This window comes from Macaca nemestrina, chromosome 5 (genome assembly GCF_043159975.1).
Source record: "Macaca nemestrina isolate mMacNem1 chromosome 5, mMacNem.hap1, whole genome shotgun sequence".
Lineage (NCBI taxonomy): Eukaryota > Metazoa > Chordata > Mammalia > Primates > Cercopithecidae > Macaca > Macaca nemestrina.
In genome coordinates, this window is record NC_092129.1 from 155,228,613 (window position 1) to 155,247,832 (window position 19,220).

General features: G+C 35.0%; 1 protein-coding gene across 1 annotated transcript; it reads left to right on the plus strand.

The window, feature by feature from the left end:
* The first annotated feature begins 10,445 nt into the window (after window positions 1–10,445).
* LOC105491600 (olfactory receptor family 2 subfamily B member 3) lies at window positions 10,446–11,551 on the plus strand. Its single transcript, XM_011758119.2, has one exon. It carries the CDS (start codon window positions 10,511–10,513, stop codon window positions 11,450–11,452), a length of 942 nt encoding a protein of 313 aa, XP_011756421.1. The 5' UTR covers window positions 10,446–10,510; the 3' UTR covers window positions 11,453–11,551.
* The last annotated feature ends 7,669 nt before the right edge of the window (window positions 11,552–19,220 follow it).

Genomic DNA, 19,220 nt, shown 5'->3' on the forward strand with positions numbered 1-19,220 from the left:
GTAAATATTTTCTCCCAGTCCATGGGTTGTCTCTTCAATCTGTTGTTTACTTTGTTATACAGAAGCTTTTTGGTTTGAGGTAATCCCATTTGTCTATTTCTGCTTTGGTTTCCTGTGCTATTGAGATCATCACCAATAAATTATTGCCATGATTAATTTCAAGGACATTTTTTGTTATATTTTCTTCTAGTAGTTTTACATTTTCAGGTCACGCAATTAAATCTTTAAACCATTTTTAGTGGATTTTTGCATATGGTGTGAAATAAGGTTTCAATTTCATTGTTCTGTATTTGGGTATTTGATTTTCCCAGCATCATTCATTAAAGATACTGCCCTTTCTCCATAATGTGTTTATTCTTGGCATCTTTGGCAAAACTCAATTAACCACAAATGCATGAGTTTATGTCTGTTGTTATGCCAGTACCTTTCTGTTTTGAATACTATAACTTTGTAATATATTTTGAATCAGGTAGTGTGATGCCTCCAGCTTTGTTCTTTTTGCTCAAAAGTGCTTCAGCTACTTTGGGGTTTTTGTCATTCCATACGAATTTTTAAATTGCTTTTTCTATTGCTGTGAAACAAAAAAGTCATTGAACTTTTAAAGAAATTGCACTGACTATGTGTATCACTTTAGGTAGTATATACATATTAATAATATTAATTCTTCCAAACCATGAACACAAGATCCATCATATTCTGGGCTTTACTTTGGTAGGAGACTTTTATTACTGATTCAACCTCCTTACTCATTAGTCTGTTCAGATTTTCTATTTTTTCGTGATTCATTCTTGTTATGTTTCTAGAAATCTAACCATTTCTTCTAGGTTACCCTATTTGTTGGTGTAAAATTGTTCATAGTATTCTTTTATGATCTTTTGTACTTCTGTAGTTTCAATTTTAATGTCTCCTCTTTCATTTCTGACTTTATTAGAGTCTTCTTTTTTTTTCTTAGTTGGTCTACTAAATTTTTGTCAATCGTTTTTATCTTTTCAAAAATTCAAGTCTTCATTTTGTGAATGTGTTCTATTGTTTTCTAGTCTCTTATTTATTTCTGCTCTGATCTTTGTTATATCCTTCCTTCTGCTAACTTTGGGATTAGTTTGCTCTTCTCTTTTTCTAGTTTCTTGAAATGTAACATTAGGCTGTTTGTTTGGGATCTTTCTTCTTTTTTAATATAGGCATTTATTACTATAAACATTCCTCTTGCTAATACCTTCTTTTGCTACACCCCGTAAGTTGTGGTATGTTGTGTTTTCATTTTGATCTGTCTTAAGATATTTTTTAACTTCTATTTTGATTTTTTCTTTAACCCATTGTTTATTCAGGAGCATGTTGTTTAATTTCCATGTTTGTAAATATTTCAAATTTTCTCCTATTATTCATTTCTACTTTCATACCTTTGTGGTCAGAAAAGATACTTGATATGATTTCAATCTTCTTAAAACTATGGAGTCTTATTTTGTTCCCTAATATTTGATCCTGGATAATGTCCCATTTGCACTTGAGAAGAATGAGTATTCTCCTGCTGTTGGATGGAATGTTCTATGTATGTCTGTTAGGTCCATTTGGTCTAATGCACATTTCAAGTCCAGTGTTTCCTTATTGATATCTGTCTAGATGATATGTTCATCGTTGAAAGTGAAGTATTGAAAAACTCCTGCTATTATTGTATTGCAGTCTGATTCTTTTCAACGTCTACTAAAACTTTCTTTATACATTTAGATGATCTGGTATTAGGTGCATATATATTTACAATTGTTATGTCCTTTTGATGAATTCACCCTTTGATCATGTAATGACTTTCTTTGTCTCTTTTCATAGTTTTGGACTTTAAGTTTGTCTAATATAAGCAGAGCTATCCCTGCTGTCTTTTAGTTTCTACTTGCATGAAATATTTTTTTCAATCAATGTGTGTTCTTCAAGTTGAAGTTAGCCTCTCACAGGCAGCCATGTTTGAGTATTGTTTTTCAGTTTTTTTCCAAAGCAAATCATTTTAGTAGGTTGTCAAATATACAATTATTAGAAATATATAAATATTACCTGTAAAAATTAGTATATCACATTAGATAATTCTGTAAAATAAGAAAACACAAATCACACATTGCCAACAACCACTGCAGTCCAAGAATATCCCCGTCAATAGTACAAATTACAAACACATTTTTAAAACTAAAGATGTTATTTAGACATTTAAACCAAAGTAACCATGACTAGCCTAAATACATTCATTCATCAAGTACAATAAATTTAGCATTGCTACTTACAGTCACTAATAACACAATTTTAGGTGCAATTTTACCTAAAATTCCATAAATTTTCCAATATAGTTCTGAAAGTAAAGTGTCTTTGTGCATGCCATTTCCATTTTTATGTGGGTGCATCATATATCAGACTTAAGGCTATTTCACCTCATTATTAAATTGTTCATAGACATATATAGAAAGTGAATACCAGGCCAAAATTTAATCCCAATGATGACAAAATACATATTTTTTTTTTTTCAAGACGGAGTCTTGCTCTGTCGCCCAAGCTGGAGTGCAGTGGCACGATCTCGGGCTCACTGCAACCTCCGCCTCCCAGGTTCAAGTAATTATCCTGCCTCAGCCTCCCAAGTAGTTGGGATTACAGGCATGCACCATCACACCTGGCTAATTTTTGTATTTTTAGTAGAGACCAGGTTTCACCATGTTGGCCAGGCTGGTCTCAAACTCCTGACCTTGTTATCCACCCGCCTCGGCCTTCCAAAGTGCTGGGATTACATGTGTGAGCCACAGTGCCCGATCAGACAAAATATAAATTTTTTTAAAATTCTTGAACGCATATATGGATTTGTTTAATCACATGTGTACTACTACTATTTTTTACCAGAGATATCACAGTAAATAATGAGAATTTAATATTAACTCAAAAAAAGATGAAGACTTCAACCTTCCTACTTCCTACAATAGTAACAAGCTTTTTTTTTTTTTTTTTAGATGAAGTCTCCCTCTGTTGCCCAGGCTGGAGTGCAGTGGTGCGGTCTTGGCTCACTGCAACCTCCACCTACCGGGTTCAGACAAGTCTCTTGCCTCAACCTCCTGAGTAGCTAGGATTATAAAACCCTAGAAGAAAATCTAGGCAATAGCATTCAGGACATAGGTATGGGCAAAGATTTCAGGACTAAAACACCAAAAGCAATGTCAACAAAAGCCAAAATTGGCAAATGGGATCTAATCAAACTAAAGGGGTTCTGCACAGCAAAAGAAACTATCATCAGAGTGAACAGGTAACCTACAGAATGGGAGAAAATTTTTGCCATCTACCCATCAGACAAAAGTCTAATATCCAGACTCTACAAGGAACTTAAACAAATTTACAAGAGAAAAACAATCCCATCAAAAAGTGGGCAAAAGATATGAACAGACACTTCTCAAAAGAAGACAGGCGGCCAACAAACATTGAAAAAAGCTCATCACAGGTCATTAGACAAATGCACATCAAAACCCCAGTGAGATACCATATCACGCCAGTTAGAATGGCGAATATTAAGAGGTGAGGAAACAACTGTGAGCCAAAATAAACCTTTTTTCTTTGTAAATTACCCAGTCTCAGGTATTCCTTTATAGCAATGCAAATGGATGAATGCAGAAAGAAAGGATCAGTCTGCATTTCCTAACTTCAAAAACTACAGTCTACAGTTTCCTTTGTAGTGCCTGTGTAAAGACAAAGGTCGTTAAATAGTTTAGTGTTTAGTGTTCTTGTTAAAATATAATGTTATATAATGAAGACGGGCTGATAAATCATTGATGCATTAAATGGCAATATTTCAAAAAAAAATTCAAACTCGAAATCTCAGTATAGAATCTTCCAAGAGAATGAGAACCCCTAACTCTGTTCAGGTCAAATGTTGCCCCCTCAGAGAAACTGACTGACCATGCTGTCTAAAGTAACAGCCTCAGTTAATTTTTATTCTCTTACCCTGTGTTTTTCTTCATAGCATTTATCACTATCTGACATTGTACTATATATCTATTTATTTATTATTAGTTTTCTATCTCCTTACTAGTAGGTAAGCTTCATTAGAACAGAGACTTTAGGCTGGGCGTGGTGGCTCACGCCTGTAATCCCAACACTTGGGAGGCTGAAGCAGGCAGATCACGAGGTCAGGAGATTGAGACCATCCTGGCTAATATGGTGAAACCCCGCCTCTACTAAAAATACAAAAAATTAGCGGGGCCTGTTGGTGGAAGTCTGTAGTCCCAGCTACTTGGGAGGCTGAGGCAGGAGAATGGCGTGAACCCAGGAGGCGGAGCTTGCAGTGAGCCGAGATCACACCACAGCACTCCAGCCTGGGCAACAGAGTGAAACTCCATCTCAAAAAAAACAAAACAAAAAAACGAACAGAGACTTTATTCTTTTGATTATCAATATATATCCTGTGCATATGACAGTGCCTGACACTTATCACCATTACATAAAGATTTATTGAGTAAATGATTAAATGGTTTGTTTCCATGTTCATGTTACAGCCAGAAACATAGGCAGGTATTGCAGCTTATCTCTGAATTCCTTGGCGCTGGCTGGCTGGCATAGAACCTTGCAAAGAATGAATAAATAAATTACCCTGATTGATCAGTGTGCCTGGATAGAGAAGACATGTAGGAATGCTGCACCCCTGGATGTGCTATCAATACACGTATACACCATGGAATACTATGCAGCCATAAAAAAGAATGAGTTCATGTCCTTTGCAGGGACATGGATAAAGCTGGATGCCATCACCCTCAGCAAACTAACACAGGAACAGAAAACCAAACACCATATGTTCTCACTCATAAGTGGGAGTTGAACAATGAGAACACACAGACACAGGGAGGGGAACATTATACACCAGGGCCTGTGAGGGGGTCGGGGGCAAGGGGAGGGAGAGCATCAGGACAAATACCTAATGCATGCAGGGCTTAAAGATGACGGGTTGATGGGTGCAGCAAACCACTATGGCACATGTATACCTATGTAACAAACCTGCATGTTCTGCACAGATATCCCAGAACTTAAAGTAAAATAAAAGTAATAATAATTTATAAAATACACTTAAAATTTATTTTTTTAAACAAGATTGTTCTCTTGAGGTTAACTTATTACTACTTTGAGTTGCCAGGAGTGATTGCACATTTCTTGGGAATCCCTAAGTCACCAAGAATAAAGACCACTTGTAATAGCTAAGGCATATTCAACAATAAAATTCTAGAGATCCGGGATATTTGATATTTGCTTATAATATTTCACTTTTGAGTTTTTATTCATTTAATAAATGTTTTATTTATCATCTTGTATGCTCACGAACAGTTTTAAGTGTCCATTCAAATCATTTCATGGGAAAAAAAGTCAGGAAACAACAGATGTTGGTGATGCTCTGGAGAAACAGTAACACTTTTACACTGTTGGTGGAAATGTAAATTAGTTCAGCCACTGTGGAAGACAGTGTGGCGATTTCTCAAGGATCTAGAGTCAGAAATACTACTTGACCCAGTAATCCCATTACTGGATATGTACCCAAAGGATTATAAATCATTCTGTTATAAAGACACATGCACACTTATGTTTATTGCAGCACCATTTATAATAGCAAAGACTTGGAACCAATCCAAATGCCCATCGATGATAGACTGGATAAAGAAACTGTGGCACATATACACCATGGAATACTATGCAGCCATGGAAAAGAATGAGTTCATGTCCTTTGCAGGGACAAGGATGAAGCTGGAAACCATCATTCTCAGCAAACTAACACAGGAACAGAAAACCAAACACCACATGTTCTCACTCATAAGTGGGAGTTGAAAATACGAACACATGGACACAGGAAGGGGAACATCACACACTGAGGCCTATTGAGGGGTGGGGGCACAGGGAGGAGAGCATTAGGACAAATACCTAATGCATGAGGGGATTCAAACCTAGATGACCAGTTGATAGGTGCAGCAAACCACCATGGCACATACATATACCTATGTAACAATACTGCACGTTCTGCACATGAATCCCAGAACTTAAAGTAAAATTTTTTTGAAAAGTAAAACAACAAAAAATAAAATAAAATAAAATAGCTTTACTATTATAATCCAAGCACAACAAGTTGTATTTGAAAACCAATTAAGAATATGTATTACATATAGAAAGTATGTATATACGTATATTAAACTTATATATAAATTATTAGCTATAACAGATATCATATTGTTACAAAAATCACTGGCTAAGAAAACGTTCTAATTTAGAAAATGATCATATTCTATATAGTTGATTTTATAATTCATAGAAATACATCATGATACACAAAAAGAAAAAATGAGGAAAAATAAATACATTAAAATACAAGCACATGAGTTTCCTGAAGATTATATCTAGGCTGATGCTCAACTCAATTACACCTTCTTTATTTTACTAAAATCTTAGGATGAGCACATATTAAGTCACATATTAAGTAAATAACTTGCACAAATCAGCTTTTTTTTTTTTTTTCTTTGAGACGAAGTTTTGCTCTTGTTGCCCAGGCTGGAGTGCAATGGCTGATCTCGTCTCACTGCAACCCCCACCTCCCAGGTTCAAGCGATTCTCCCATCTGCCTCAGCCTCCCGAGTAGCTGGGATTACAAGCACCTGCTACCACGCCCAGCTAATTTTTTGTATTTTTAGTAGAGACTGGGTTTCACCATGTTGGCCAGGCTGGTCTTGAACTCCTGACCTCAGGTGATCCGCCTGCCTCAGCCTCCCAAAGTGCTGGGATTACAGGCGTGAGCCACCACCCCAGCCCTCAGCTTCTTCTTGCAAAAACAATTCCCCCATTGCAATTTCATGTAATTTCTATGTGTCCTGACCCAGTGAATTAATGCTAACCTTAAATTTCAATGTGTATATTAATACGTTAAGTGACTTTGTATGACATAATTTTTAACCTACAGATCTCTGGTGGGTTTAGTTTACAAATACTCATTACAAAAATCAGTGAAAACTAGAAATATTATTTTTCCCTATACGCCATCATAGGACTCTCTATTTGACTTTACAACAATTTAAAAGGAATTTGGGGTTATAAGTTCATTAAAACTTGTGCTCTCCTAGTTAAGCAACTTTAAATTTATTTTTCATTGTTTATTTTTTATTACTCTAATCTTCGCCCTGGTTTCAGAATTTGTGAACCACATATGTGGTAGTATTATGTAACCAGTCCAGTTAGGAATAGTGTTGACTTATTGACTCTCTGGACTTAATGACCAATTAAACTTGAGGGACTCTAGAATCCCTAGGGCTAAAATGAGGACACAGAATTGTGTGAATGGTACTCCCTTAATAAATATTGGCTGGCTTTACTTAAAGGCATAACTTTCTTTCCATGACACTTCCAATGTTGTTGATGTCTATAAAGTCAACTTCTCATTGTAGAAATCCATTAGGAACCTGCTGAGGAGAACCCCTGTCAGTCAAAAATGCCCCAATGACTGAAGACACACTATCTATAATACATTTCCCCCTCCTCATAAGTATTTTTCTCACATGTTCTTGTTGCTGTCCAGGTTTCATGCTAACCTAATTCTTGGTCAGTGGGCAAAAGGTAGTTGATTTAGAATGTCACAAGGATGGAAAATTCAAAAAGTCAGCTGCATTTATTAATCTGTCTTTGAACCAGACTTCCTTTGAAACACAACACAAAGAAAGGCGTGAATATCTCTTGGACATTTAGAAAAAAGGTGAGTGGCGTCTACTACAGTGAATTATATTACCATGAGTGGGAAGGATCTCTCAAGAACATCTCACCTACATCCCGGCCTCTGAGTGACATCATGTTAAATAATCAGAATGCCCAATTTGTTTCCTGAGAACCTTGAAATCAATATCAAGTATTTTCAGTGATTCCAAAAATCCTTCGTATCCTTTCAGCCTTTTGAATGAAGGTTTGCTCATTATATCTCCGTACATAAAAAGAGTCAGTGGGATTTAAGATTTCTTTTGAATCGTGTAGAAAATAAAAATAGGAAAAAAGTTAACATGACAGTGGAATCAACATGTTCTTGTCAAGGGGTAAGTTCAATTTCTGATAATGTAAAAGAGAAATTGGTGCCATATAAAATATGAAGAAAATAAGAGAAATTAACAGTGCCATATAAAATGTGAAGAGAAGAGGATGTGAAAAAATAGGAGTAGAAAATAACAGCAACTGAACAGGGTCCTCTTTTATTCCATGCCCTTTAGATAACCAGATATCACCTACAATATTGATTTAACTTCCATTTACTGGAAAACTATGTACTCAGTATATCATGCTAGAAACAAAGAAAAAGTTATATATAGATTCAATCATTTGATATTATAATATTATGAAATTATAACAATCACTTGAACCACCAATAGTAAGTTATTTGTTTTCTCATGTACAAGACAAGCTGAGATAATGATACAGTATTACTATTAATGACTTATTAGTGACTAATATTAATGATACTACTATTGATATCAAGCTCACATTCATTAAATGCTTAGTATGTTTGGGGCAGGGTCCTGAGTTCAGATGTGTATACATTGTCTCACTTGAGCTTCATAATACTCTCTTTTTATCAATTCAGAGATTGTTTTTTAAAGTAGCACAAGGATGTTCATCCATTTGCCCAGGATCACACAATCCAGTAAAAAAAACCTGGCAGATTCTAGCTCCAGAGGCACTGTACCTAACAGCTAACTTTTAACAGTGATTTTTTTTTAATGCTACTAAATGGAAAGACAATGTGATGCTTTCTTCTTGTTTCTATTTGTGTTTCTTCAATAATGAAAAGTTATAATCTTTTATATTTTTACCATCATTTTATGTTGTTTTCTTCCCCAAACTGCTTAGTTATGTCCATTGCTCATTTTTTTTCTATTGGACTTTTGATCTTTTTCTTATTATTATGTAATTATTCTTTATATTTTAAAATAATAACCATTTTTTCCATAAACATTGTGTATTTTTCTGTCTTGCCATTTATGTTTTATCTTTCTGTGTAGTCTTTTTCTCACATAAAAAAGTTTATTAATGAGTAAAAATTGTATATATTTATAGTGTACAACATGATGTTTTGATATATGTGTACATTATAAAGTGGCTAAATCAAGTTATTTAACGTATGTATTACCTTACATAGTTATCATTTTGTAAATTTACTTCAACATTCAAAAAAGCCTAATGTCATATTCTCTTTTATTTTTCAACCAAAGGTGTATTACTGTTATTTGCCAAGAAATAACGTATATCTATAGCTTAAAAAACATATATAACGGAATAAATTAAAAATATTAAAGTCATCTCTGTTCATTTTCATTTAGACATTCCATTATCAAATTACATTTTATACATCATTGTTTTTACTCTGGAAAAGGTGTCTCATTCTGGTAAGTTGTGTCAATATTTATTTTCTCTTCACTCTTCAGTCTATCAATTTTTATGCTTGCAAATTCAAATGGTGTAAATTATCTCAATGACATTTCATTTAAACATGCAAAGTAGACTGAAGAAGTTAAGTGCACTTAGGTTATATAACTAAATAACTGATGACTTTTACAGACTGAAGAAAATCAACTTGAACATATGACTTTTGGTTTGTTTCTATTTTAATTTGTGACCACTCTTGTGCTGTATGCAGTCATTCTTTTTGTACTGTGTATTTAGGGGGAAATATGGTATAAAAGAAAGAATGGTCTTTAAATCCTAGGTGTTAGTCTTCACCTCGCTATTAATGAGTGTGCAAATTATTTATTCTTACTGAATCACAGAAGTAATAAAACGTAAACCATGACTGTGAGGGGTTGCAGTTTCTGGCACATTTTAAGCAAAGCAACATTTATGTTATCAGTTTTACTATTTTAATTAAGGTATTTGCAGATGGGGAGATGACACCTATGGTCATTACTGTATATCACAAGTAACCATAATTTTATTACTAATACCCATGGTAGTTCTTTATGGAAATGGACCTACATGCATGGCATTTAGGAGAAAGACACAACTCAAAAAAATCACATCGAGATGTTACTGAAAGAAGCAAAATTTCTTTAGATCAATTGCAGATTTAGATTCAACACTTATAACCTCTATATTAGCATTTTCAGTCCAAATTTAAAATAATTGGAGTAAAAGTAGTATTTCTTTCTAAACTGTTTATTAAGGTAGGTTAGGAAGTAAGAAGAGGAGAGAACATAAAACGCATTGGGAACTCACAATTTTCCATGTGTTATGCATGTTACATACTTTATGTTATTTAAATGTAATGATTTCCTTTGAAGTAATTTAAACACTACTGAAAACACAGAAACTACTTTTAAGCTTAAACGTAATCATATTATATTTCAAACGGGCTTTATTCAATTGACTGTAAATTGTGTTTGATGATGAGCTATTTATTAAATTTAATTCCGTTCCAATAAGAGTATTCAATAAACATACATTGATTGCTTTCCTATCTTACATTTTTTTAGGAGTGCGAAATAAGTGAGTCATCATGAATTGGGCAAATGAGAGCTCCCCAAAAGAGTTTACACTACTTGGCTTCTCAGATAGGGCTTGGCTACAAATGCCCCTTTTTGTGGTCCTGTTAATATCATACACAATCACCATATTTGGCAATGTGTCCATCATGATGGTGTGCATTCTGGATCCCAAACTTCATACGCCCATGTATTTCTTTCTCACTAATCTCTCCATCTTAGATCTCTGCTATACCACAACTACAGTCCCTCATATGTTGGTAAATATTGGTTACAACAAAAAGACCATCAGCTATGCTGGCTGTGTGGCCCAACTCATCATCTTCCTGGCCCTAGGTGCTACTGAGTGTCTCCTTCTGGCTGTTATGTCCTTTGACAGATATGTGGCTGTTTGCAGACCCCTCCACTATGTAGTCATCATGAATTATTGGTTCTGCCTAAGGATGGCAGCCTTCTCATGGTTCACTGGTTTCAGCAACTCAGTGCTGCAGTCTTCCTTGACTCTTAACATGCCACGCTGTGGTCACCAGGAAGTGGACCACTTTTTCTGTGAGGTGCCTGTACTTCTCAAGTTGTCATGTGCTGACACAAAGCCTATTGAGGCTGAGCTCTTCTTCTTTAGCGTACTAATTCTTCTAATTCCAGTGACATTGATCCTCATCTCCTATGGCTTCATAGCTCAAGCAGTATTAAAAATCAGGTCAGCAGAAGGACGGCGAAAAGCATTTGGGACATGTGGGTCCCACATGGTTGTGGTGTCTCTCTTTTATGGAACAGCCATTTATATGTACCTACAACCTCCTTCATCCACCTCTAAGGACTGGGGAAAGATGGTTTCCCTCTTCTACGGAATCATCACACCCATGTTGAACCCCCTCATCTACAGCCTTAGAAATAAAGATATGAAGGAGGCCTTCAAAAGGGTGATGCCAAGAATCTTTTTCTGTAAGAAATAAGAAGTACTCCATTGTGATGAGAATCTTCTTAGTCTTTCCTTATCTTCAAGGATGGTAATGACCTTTGAACTCATTTTCCTATTTTCCAGGCTCTGGTGATTTCACTGAATTCTATCAACAGTTAGAAAATCCTTCCTCTAGGGGAACATCACACACCGGGGCCTATCATGGGTCAGGGGGAGGGGGGAGGGATTGCATTGGGAGTTATACCTGATGTAAATGACGAGTTGATGGGTGCTGACGAGTTGATGGGTGCAGCACACCAACATGGCACAAGTATACATATGTAACAAACCTGCACGTTATGCACATGTACCCTAGAACTTACAGTATAATAATAATTTTTTAAAAAAAGAAGAAGAAAATCCTTCCTCTGTTGGCCGGGCATGGTGGTTCATGCCTGTAATCCCAGTACTTGGTGGGGGCCAAGGTGGGCAGATCACCTGAGGTCAGGAGTTCGAGACCAGCCTGACCAACATGGCAAAACCCCGTCTCTACTAAAAATACAAAAAAATTAGCAAGTCATGGTGGTGCATGCCTGTAATCCCAGATACTCGGGAGACGGGGCAAGAGAATCACTTGAACCCACGAGTCAGAAGTTGCAGTGAGCCCAGATCGCACCACTGCACTCCAGCCTGGGCGACAGAGTGGGAATCTGTCTCAGGAAAAAAAAAAAAGAAAGAAGGAAAAGTCTTCTTCTGTTTAGGAAGCAATGCTGAACCCATATGACATGTCTTCAAAGTTAGAAACTCCTTTCTTTTCAGAAGTTCCTCCAATGTACTCTGTTCCTTGAGGCAAGTCATGCCAATTTCCTATCAACTTCAGAGTAGTCAGGAGACTTTGATGGATTGCTTTCCCTCTTGTATACTATTATTCTACAACCATCCTGTCTATGCCTTTAGTTAGGGATTTTAATATCTTTATAATTAAATTACCAGTTATTCCAAGCCAAAAATTATTCCATCAGAATCAAAGTCTTCAAACACTTTGAACCCTCTGATCTCTTGATAAAATTCATCATATGCACCTTTTCAGAACTGTTTTAGGTATGTAGTTTGGCTTCAATCTAGCTGGGTTTGTTTTTGTTTTGTTTGAGAATGAATTTCACTCTTGTTGCCAAGGCTGGAGTGCAATGGCACGATCTCAGCTCACTGCAACCTCCACCTCCTGGGTTCAAGCGATTCTCCTGCTTTAGCCTTCCTAGTAGCTGGGATTACAGATGCCCACCACCACGCCCAGCTAATTTTTTGTATTTTTAGTAGAAACGGGTTTCATCATGTTGGCCAGGCTGGTCTCGAACTCCTGACCTCAGGTGATCCACCCATCTTGGCCTCCCAAATTGCTGGGATTACAGGCATGAGCCACTGCGCCCAACCATTCTAGCTGGTTTTAAACCTACTAAGTGTGTGCATCTCAATCTGGAAACCTTAAATGTCAGTTGAGTTTTATTTCAAATTCTATTTTCAATTCATCCGTTTATTCCTCTGGATAGCATTTCTCCTTTCTTCCCCTTTTGTTAAATTCCTTATTTGTCTCAAGTTCTACCTCAGGTATGTGGAATCTTTTCTAAATTATACAGCTAATTATAGAAATGTTAATGGGAATCATTTTTTCTCATATTGAACTGAATTAGCTTACTCTTTATTTGTGGTAGTCATTCAATAAACGTTTATTGTTCACAAGACAGCAGTAGTCCAGAGAAGAAATATCACAGTTCCTCTGCTGAAGAAATGTGCTAGTTCCAGAAGGCAATGATCCTTAAACTGAGACATTTGAATGATTGTTTACCGTTAGTAATGTAAGGACACAGATGAGGCAACATTTTGGGCAACAGAGAAAGGTTTACAAAACAAAGCATTTCATCATTACAAGCAATTTAGTACAGTTAAACAATACAAAAACATGCAAGATGAGGCTGGTGATGCAATATAATTATATATTATATGTAGTTCTATATCACATATAATTATATATTAGATATAATTATATTATATATAATATAATTATATATTAGATAATTATATATTATATACTTATAATTATGATACTATAATTATATATTATATAACCATAATTATGATAATATAATTATATGTTATATAATTATACATAAAATATAATTATATAATTGATATATAAATATATAAAATATAATATAATTGATATATAAATATATAAAATATAATATAATTGTATATTTATTATGATTATTTAAATATAGTATAATTATAATTATGTTATATAATTATATAATTATGATAATAATTTTATGTTATATAATTATATAATTAGATAATATAATTATATGTTGTATAATTATATCTAATATATAATATAATAATATTTAAATGACATTTCAAATAAGTGGAAAAAGAAGAGACTGAAGAAATATCTATTGAGTTTTATTTCAAACTTTATTTCAATTCATTTCTTTATTACTCTGGATATCATTTCTCCATTTTCCCTTTTGTCAAATTCCGTATTTGTCCCAACTTCTACCTCAGGCATGTGGAATATCCTCTTAATTATAGAGCTAATTATAGAAATGCTAATGGGAATCATTTTCCTATATCGATCATATCTTGATAAAACACAAAAAAAGGAAAGAACACAAAGGGACCCACCTTTTACTTGGATCTCTGTTATTACCCAATCTACCTTTATGCACTTCTCCCAACTCACTACCAATGGAGTTTGGGTTTTTTTCATGTGCATTATATCAGAAAATACTCCCGTGTTTTCTGGTATTTAAAACATAATTGAAATAGCTGCAAATTTAATTTCACCATGGAAGTATATTAAAATCCATTTAACCACTTTTCTATTGTTGAACATTTACACTCCTTGTTTTGATTATTGTAACTACTACTGCCAATAATTCAGTACGAATCTGTATCTAAATGTCAGTTTATATTCTTGCCTAATGTTTTTCAATTGCTTACTATACATACATCTATACATACAGATTTTGCTATTTGCCAGGTATTCATTGGTGAAAAAGACAGACACAATTCCTCCCCTCACAACCTTTATAGTCTAGTGGGAAAAAGAAAACAAATAATAATACTAAACATGTAATTACAAGTTGTACTAAGTACCATAAAGTAAAAATGACAAGGTTTCATGAATAAAATGGATGAGTGATTAGTTTAAACCAGGAAAGGGTCAAGGAAAGCTCTTCTAGGAAAGTGTCATTTAGGCTCAGATCTATAAGTGAAGTAGTAAATTCTTCAGAGTAGAAAAAACAGCATGTGCTAAGGCCTTAATCTGGCAGGAAGTATCTTAACCACTAGGGTTCTTTTTATTGTCATCTTTTTATTTAATGTAGTTTACTATATTTTACATTTATAATGTATTTTAATATAATTTTTAAAGTCACAAGTATAATACAGAACTTTAAATACCCTTTTCCAGAGTCACCATTCATTTACATTTGTCTTACTTTTATACATATATAATATATAAATATAGTTTTCATATCTATGAAATTTTTTCCAAACTTTTTATTACTACATACACTTTAGTGTGTAGTTGCTAAGGACATTAACTTACATACATAGCCAGTACAATCATCAAAACTGGAACATTTTACAGTCATAGAATAACTATTATGTAATCAATAGTTCATATTCAGATCTTGTTAATTATCTCTGAAATGTTCTTTATATTTTCTCCCATTCAGGAGCCAATCATGATGCAACATTTCAGAAAAGTGTATAAGGATAATTTGTCTTAAAATCGATGCTGTTAACTTTAGTCACTTGACTAACATGGTGTCCCCGAGATCTCATTATGCTTTTTCCTTAGAAATTAATAAGTAATTTGTGGGAGACAGCATAATTATGTAAATATCTTAAACTTTTACCCACCAATTTTAACATCTATTAATAGTTCTCCAAACCTAGTATGCCTTATTTATTAGTTGATGTACCATAAGAGTTTTCCCTTTTCCCCCTTCATTTATTCACTTTTTAATATTTTATCAGTATATACTCATAAATTTCTATTTTATATCATTATTTTACCTTTTCTTATTATTATAGTTTAAGTTCTGGGGTACATGTGCGGGACATGAAGGTTTGTTACATAGGTATACATGTACCATGGTGGTTTGCTGCACCCATTGACCCGTCACCTACATTAGGTATTTCTCCTAATGCTATCCCTCCCCCAGCCCCCCATTCCCGACAGGCCCCAGTTGTGATGTTCCTCTCCCTGTTCCATGTGTTCTCATTCTTTAAGTCCCACTTATGAGTGAGAACATGTGGTGTTTGGTTTTCTGTTCTTGTGTTAGTTTGCTGAAAATGGTGGTTTCCAGCTTGAGGCTTGCTCTGTCGCCCAGACTGGAGTGCAGTGGGAGATCTCAGCTCACTGCAACTTCTGCCTCCCGGGTTCAAGCGATTCTCCTGCCTCAGCCTCCTGAGTAGCTGGGATTACAGGTGCCTGCCACCATGCCCAGCTAATTTTTGTATTTTTAGTAGAGACGGAGTTTCACCATGTTGGCCAGGGGTCTCAAACTCCTAACCTCAGGTGATTCACCCACCTCAGCCTCCCAAAGTGCTGGGATTATAGGTGTGAGCCACTGCGCCCAGCCCACTATTTTACTTTATTTTGGTACTCAAATTGTCCCAGATGTGACCAATGTAAGCCCTTCAAGCTCTACTAGTGTTTTTAATTCATAGGTTATAGAGACATATTTTTTAATTCTACATTCATGCTTTGCTCAGTATAGATAGAATATTTTCTTATATTTCAGTTACTTATTCTCCATGGAGCCCTAATTTCAGACTTCCCCAAAGCAGATGAAGTTCCTTAGGTCTTTGCCTAAGAGATCATAGTAATTTTTTAATTCCAGTTTTCTCCACCTCCCTGTATTCTTACTCAATATGACATTTTTTGTGTGGTAGGGTGGTGTATTAGGTAGAACTAGGTCTAACCGTAAGTGATGGAAAACCTAAAGTAACAGTGCCTTTAACAAAACAGAAATTTATCTTTCTCTCTCACTTAAAATCAATCCAGAGGCAAAGATCCATGGCTGCCAAGTTGATTCTGCTGCATATGACTCTCTGGAATCCAGGCATTTGATGGCTCATGAGATAGTGACTCTCATTGTATTGTCCAAGCCAACAACTTTGCTGCAAAGTGGAAGAGACCAAAAAGGAATGGCAAAGTTAACATGCCAACAATTGCTAAAGGAAGGTTTCAGAATGCTGCCCCATTATACACTTCCATGTATGTCCCATTGGCCAAATTTTAGGCACTTGCTCAAGCCTGGCTTCATGGAAGGCTAGAAAGTCATCTTTTTTTTCTGAACCACCATATACCTAGATAAAATTTCTATCGATGCTTAGAAGGAAAGACAGTTATAGTGGAACATCTGATAGTCTCATCTACAGCCCACCCCTTTAGCTTCATAAAGATTCCTACACATTCTCATTCATATATATATATATATGACATTCATATATATATGAACTCATTCATATATATATAAAAACAAACATATATACATATATATGTGTGTATGTGTATATGTGTGTGTGTGTGTGTGTATATATGAATGACACAAAAGAGACAGGCCCAAAAGACACAGCCCTGAAGCCTCATCAAGTTATAGAATAGAGGGTCTCTGAGTGACACATACTCTTGTCTCAGTTCTGGGTATACATGCTCCAGTTATCTGGTGAACTGTAAACTAAAAAGCAAACAATTCTACCACATACACCATGCAGTGGCAGAGAGGAAACTGGTTAGTTGCAAAAAAAAAAAAAAAAAATAGAAAATGGAAAAGGCAGATATCATGCTCTACATCAATTATAATGTAGTGATGGACGAGATAACAAAGATTTCCTTTTCCAACAATAGAGTGTGTCTCTCAACTATCCCACAGAGAAGGCACCGAATATTTGGTTGATAATAATACAATGTATCAGGGTTTAAAATTCTGATTGCTAAATATTTGTTTTTAATTTCTCAACCATTTACAAAACATACCCATTCCCTTCCCAATAGTGACCACTCAAAAGTGGTCCTGAGGAGCAGTATTAGAGGTCAAGATGGTTACTTCATACTCCAGCATTGTTTAATATATGCACCAATTATCTAATGTAAAATAATGAATAATAATGTAAATACCCCTCTTCATTGATTGCTTTTCATTTTTAGTTGTGCTTCTCTATTTCCATTTGATTCATTAACTGGATTAACTGTGTAGTAAGAATTTATTATTCGCTTTTCATTTCCATACCAGGTATGATGACACAGGAAACTAATATAATCAAAAAGGATAATGTTTTAAAATTAAAGCTATAACAGGTAAATATATATACTGCATCCCTACATAAAGCTGAGGGTTACAGAGAATAAGTCAAATGTATTCATTAGCTTCAATAATGAATTTGGTGGTAGTGGATTTACAGAGAAAAGAAATAAAAACAAAGGGTATACATATATCAAATCACACTGTACACCTTGAATATATACAATCTTTATTGTAAATTAAATATTGTTTTAAAAAATAAAGGACCAGAAGCTGAATATAGTTATAGAACGCAGCAAATGATGAAAACAAAAGTGGGAACGAAGAACAAGCCTGAGATGATCAGTGTGAACTTGGCTAGAAGGATTCCAGATTGTTAGATCTGCTGCTAATTGTGACGCGTGGGTGAAAAAAGCAATTACTTTAAAAACAAGCCCATGGCCAAAAGTATTCTGGACCCATATTTTCAAAGTTCTAGATTCCATGATTTTTAATCATGTTTAAATAACATTGATGTATGTTAATATCTTCTTGACACAATGTTTTTATGGTTTAAATAAAATGAGGAACTTTAGTCAATGGTAGGTAAAAAGTCCATACTGTGTTGGGATATTGTGGAAGAAACTACTGAAGACTTCTTTTGTCTGTATGTAGAACTAGGATTATGATGGCTCTATTGTAGCAGAAATCTAAAGAAATAATATCTTGAGAAAACTATAAATAAAAGAAAATTGGATCTTGGCACCCAAAATAATAATCTTAATTTCCCCCTTGTGATCCAAGGAAATTTATAAAATTGTTGAGGCAGATTCAGTTTCCTTGGAGTCTCTTAGTCCTGAGTCCATTATAAATAACAGGTGCCAAAATTTATCATTTCATTTTATTATGGCAAGGAAGTTAGAGGGAAGCATACCCACTAAGGAATTACTATAATGACCCTTACCAAGAAATTTCAACTGTATTATCTGTATGGGGAACAAAGTTTCACAGCTTTATACAGTGAGTGACAACCCTATAAAGTACTTTTTTTCAAGTACCTTTAGAACAAAGTCGTGTCCTTTGCAGAGACATGGATGGAGCTGGAAGCCATTATGCAGGAACAGAAAACCAAGCACTGCATGTTTTCACTCATGCAGTGATGAGCTGAGCAATGAGAAAACACTGATACCGGGAGGAAAACATCACACAATGGGGCCTGTCCAGGGGTGGAGAGGGGGCAGAACAGCAGGAAAAATAGCTAACTCATGCTGGACTTAATACATAGGTGATGAGTTAATAAGTGCAGCAAACCACCATGGCACACGTTTAACTTATGTAACAAACCTGCACATCCTGCACATGTATCCCAGAACTTAAATAAAATACAATAAATTTTTTAGAAGTACCTTCCTTACCTCTAAAGAGTAAGTAGGTTTTCATATCTGAAAATATTTGGGGTGTGCTCTGAGGGAGGGCCCAGGCCACCCACTGTTGCAAGAGGAGCCCTTCAGGACATAGTAAGCACGAATA